This window comes from Ananas comosus, linkage group 8, assembly GCF_001540865.1.
Source record: "Ananas comosus cultivar F153 linkage group 8, ASM154086v1, whole genome shotgun sequence".
NCBI classification, from domain to species: domain Eukaryota; kingdom Viridiplantae; phylum Streptophyta; class Magnoliopsida; order Poales; family Bromeliaceae; genus Ananas; species Ananas comosus.
Genome location: NC_033628.1, coordinates 6752305 through 6756052, shown reverse-complemented (window position 1 = coordinate 6756052; position 3748 = coordinate 6752305). Strand labels below are relative to the sequence as shown.

Below are 3748 nucleotides of genomic sequence, written 5' to 3'. Positions count from 1 at the left end.
CTAGCTTTCTTCTCCACCAATCCTTCCTCTTGAATCCTATCTTGAAGAGAGAGAAAGAGAACTTAGAGAGAGAGCGCTATAGGAAAAAAAGAGAAAGGGAGAAAGACTCTCCTTTCTCACTCTCTCGGGTTGAACCAGGACCAAGGAGAAGGCCAATTGTTACATACATAGCCCTCCAACAATTTTTGAAATTTTCAGTTTAGTCCAGTTCAAATTGTTCCTCTCCGCCAGAGCCCTTCTGAATGTCCGTTTGTGCTCAAATTTGACAGTCAGGCTCGGTTTAAACTAATAAAAAGAAAGATATATTAACTTTCCAGTTTGTACCACTTTTGGTCTTCGAAAGCTCTACCGAACTAAAATCTCTAGCAGATAGCAGTCAGATTTTATTTTTTACTTTCTGGGTGTTAGAATGGCATGAAACTTTCAATCTAGCCTCATAAAAATAATTCCGACATATTCCCAAGTTTTTATAATTTTCTGACACTGTGAATTTTCTACTAAAATATCAGCCCCGTTTCTTACAGAAAGTTCTAAATATTCTGTTTTCATTCCAATTTCAGTACAAGTCACTTCCAACTTATATTTTACTTCTTTAAGTCAAATAAAAATAGTATCTCATACTACTTTTATTTACATTTACTTTTATATAAAAAAAAAATTTCGGTACACTACATCCCTCCCCCCTTAAAAGAAGTTTCGTCCTCGAAACTTAAAATCATACCTCAACTCAGATCTTCGAAGAGATGAGGATGGTGCTCCTTCATCACGCCCTCAAGTTCCCACGTGGCTTCGCGATCGTCATGATTGCTCCACCAAACTTTGACGTACGGAATCTCGCAGTTCCGCAACTTCGCGATCGTCGTGATTGCCCTTAAGTTTCCACATTCTTGCGAAGGTTGGAGACATGGAACACGTTGTGAACCTTCGCGAGCTTGGGCGGCAATGCAAGCCGATAGGCTACCGCACCAATCTGCTCTAACACCTCGTAAGGTCCAATGTACCGGGGGCTCAACTTTTCCCGTACTCCAAACCGCTTCACATCCCTCATGGGTGATACCTTCAAGAAAACAGGGTCGCCCACCGCGAACTCCAAATCTCGACGGCACTTATCCGCGTAACTCTTCTGTCTAGATTGCGCCGTTAACAATCTTTGGCGAGCAAGGCGGACCTTCTCTTCCGCCTCCCGCAAAACATCGGGATCCAACACCGCCCGTTCGCCCACATCACTCCAATGTATAGGAGATCGGCACTTTCTCCCGTAGAGAGCCTCGAACGATGCCATCTCTATACTAGCTTGATAACTGTTGTTGTAGGTGAACTCGACCATCGATAAATGATCACTCCAACTACCCTTGTAGTCGATGACACACGCCCGCAACATATCCTCCAAAACCTGAATGGTTCTCTCCGATTGCCCATCAGTTTGAGGATGGAACGCGATACTAAACACAAGCCGTGTGCCAAGCGCTTCCTGCAGGCTTTTTCAAAAGTGCGAAGTAAACCGGGGTCTTGATCCGACACGATCGACTTCGAAACCCCGTGCAACCTCACAACTTTATCAAGATATGCCTGCGCCAATCTGTCACCTGACCAACTTCGTCAAGCGATCCACCACTACCCATATCGCATCGTGGCCACCCATTGAACAGGGCAATCTGACCACAAAATCCATGGATATATCCTCCCATTTCCAAACGGGGACAGGTAGGCTCTGAAGCTTTCCCTCTGAAAACCGGCACTCCGCCTTGACTTGTTGGCAAACAAGACATTGCGCCACATAGCGTCCAATATCAGCTTTCATTCCCAGCCACCAATAGTGCATCTTCAAGTCTTGGTACATCTTGGTTTCACCCGGGTGGACACTATAGGGAGACCGATGCGCTTCTTGCAAAATCAGCTTTCGAACTTCTTTATTTTCCGGCACACACCACCGATTTCGGTATCGAAGCATGCCATCGGTGTCTATAGTGAAATCGCCGCTACACTCACCTTCGATGTCGAGCCGCACCTTTTGGAGATTCGAGTCTGCGGGTTGCAAACTCTTAATCTTCTCCAACAAGGTCGTTTGGACAATGAGACCCGCGAGCATAGACGGAACCTCCAGAGCTACAACCTCAAGATCCATTCGCCCCATTTCTATCTACAGGGGCTCCTGATGTTTGATCGACAATGCAAGGTTCTCCGTCGACTTTCTGCTAAGTGCGTCTGCTACCACATTAGCCTTCCCCGGATGGTAGAGTATAGTAACATCGTAATCCTTTAATGACTCTAACCACCGGTGTTGTCTTATATTGAGCTCCTTCTGTGTAAACAGGTACTTCAAACTTTTGTGGTCCGTGTATATCTCGCAATGCGCACCCTACAGGTAATACCTCCATAGCTTCAAAGCGAAGATCACTGCGGCCAATTCCAAATCGTGGATAGGGTAGTTCTTTTCGTTGCTTTTCAACTGACGGGACACATAAGCGATCACCTTCTCGCCCTGTATCAGAACACACCCCAAACCCAGATAGGATGCATCTCCATAGACCACAAAGTCTTCTCCCTGCACCGGTAGCGCAAGCACCGGAGTCGAAGTTAATCTTTCCTTCAACTCTTTGAAACTCCGGTCGCACTCGTCACTCCAAATAAACTTGGTGCCCTTCTGCGTCAGACGAGTAAGTGGAATAACAATCTTCGAGAATCCCTCCACGAACCGTCTATAGTAGCCCGCTAAGCCCACAAAGCTACGGACTTTCGTGACATTAGTCGGGCGAGGCCAATCCTTGATTGCCTCAACTTTTCTCGAGTCAACTGAAACTCCACCCTCGGAAATAAATGTCCCAGGAATGCAACTTCTCGGAGCCAGAAGTCGCACTTCATTAACTTTGCGTATAGCTTCTCCTCCCGAAGGACTTGAAGCACTATCCGCAAATGCTCCGCGTGCTCCTCGTCGCTACGAGAGTAGACCAAAATGTCGTCTATGAAGACCACGACAAATCGATCTAAATAAGCTCTGAAGACACGATTCATCAAGTCCATGAACGCTGCCGAGGCGTTTGTGAGCCCAAACGGCATAACCGTGAATTCGTAATATCCATACCGCGTGCGGAACACGGTCTTCTGCACATCCTCCGGCTTAATCTTTAACTGATGATAACCGGGCCGGAGGTCTATCTTTGAGTAAATCCGAGACCCTTGCAACTGATCAAACAAGTCGTCAATACGGGGTAACGGGTACTTGTTCTTGATAGTGACCTTGTTTAACTCGCGGTAATCCATGGAGAGTCGAAATGATCAGTCCTTCTTCCTCACGAATAGAACCGGGGCTCCCCACGGTGACACACTCGGCCTGATAAATTTCTTGTTGAGGAGATCTTGCAACTGAGCCCTCAACTCTTTCAACTCTGCCGGTGCCATACGATACGAAGCCTTCAAAATCGGCGTGGTCCCGAGAATCAAGTCTATCACGAACTCGATCTCTCGATCCGGCGGTATCCCCGGTAACTCCGCAGGAAACACATCCGGGAACTCCCGCACCACTGATAACTCCTCTAATGTTGGAGCTACTCGATCCACTTCCACAACAGTTGCCAAGAACGCTACGCAACCGCTGTTGACCAACTTCCTCGCGCTAGACGCCGACACTGTCATGGCGAAGCACGAACTCTTGCACGCTCGATAGGTGAACCCCTCCTGTCCTGGCTCACGAAAGGTTATCACCTTACTCTTGCAGTCGATAGACGCATAGTACTTCGAGAGCCAGTCC

The 3748-nt window shown here is 47.3% G+C and overlaps 1 protein-coding gene across 1 annotated transcript; it reads right to left on the bottom strand.

Annotated features, from left to right (window-relative positions):
• LOC109714595 lies at positions 872–2134 on the bottom strand. Its single transcript, XM_020239295.1, has 2 exons — positions 1587–2134; positions 872–1226 (listed from the first exon to the last, which is right to left on the bottom strand). Exons 1-2 carry the CDS (start codon positions 2132–2134, stop codon positions 872–874), a joined length of 903 nt encoding a protein of 300 aa, XP_020094884.1.

Excerpts from the sequence above, each read along its gene's own strand:
- LOC109714595 (XM_020239295.1), bottom strand. The coding sequence starts at position 2,134 with ATGGGGCGAATGGATCTTGAGGTTGTAGCTCTGGAGGTTCCGTCTATG. Across the intron at positions 1,227-1,586 it reads CGCTTGACGAAGTTGGTCAG|TGATGTGGGCGAACGGGCGG; the intron begins GTGACAGATTGG and ends TATACATTGGAG.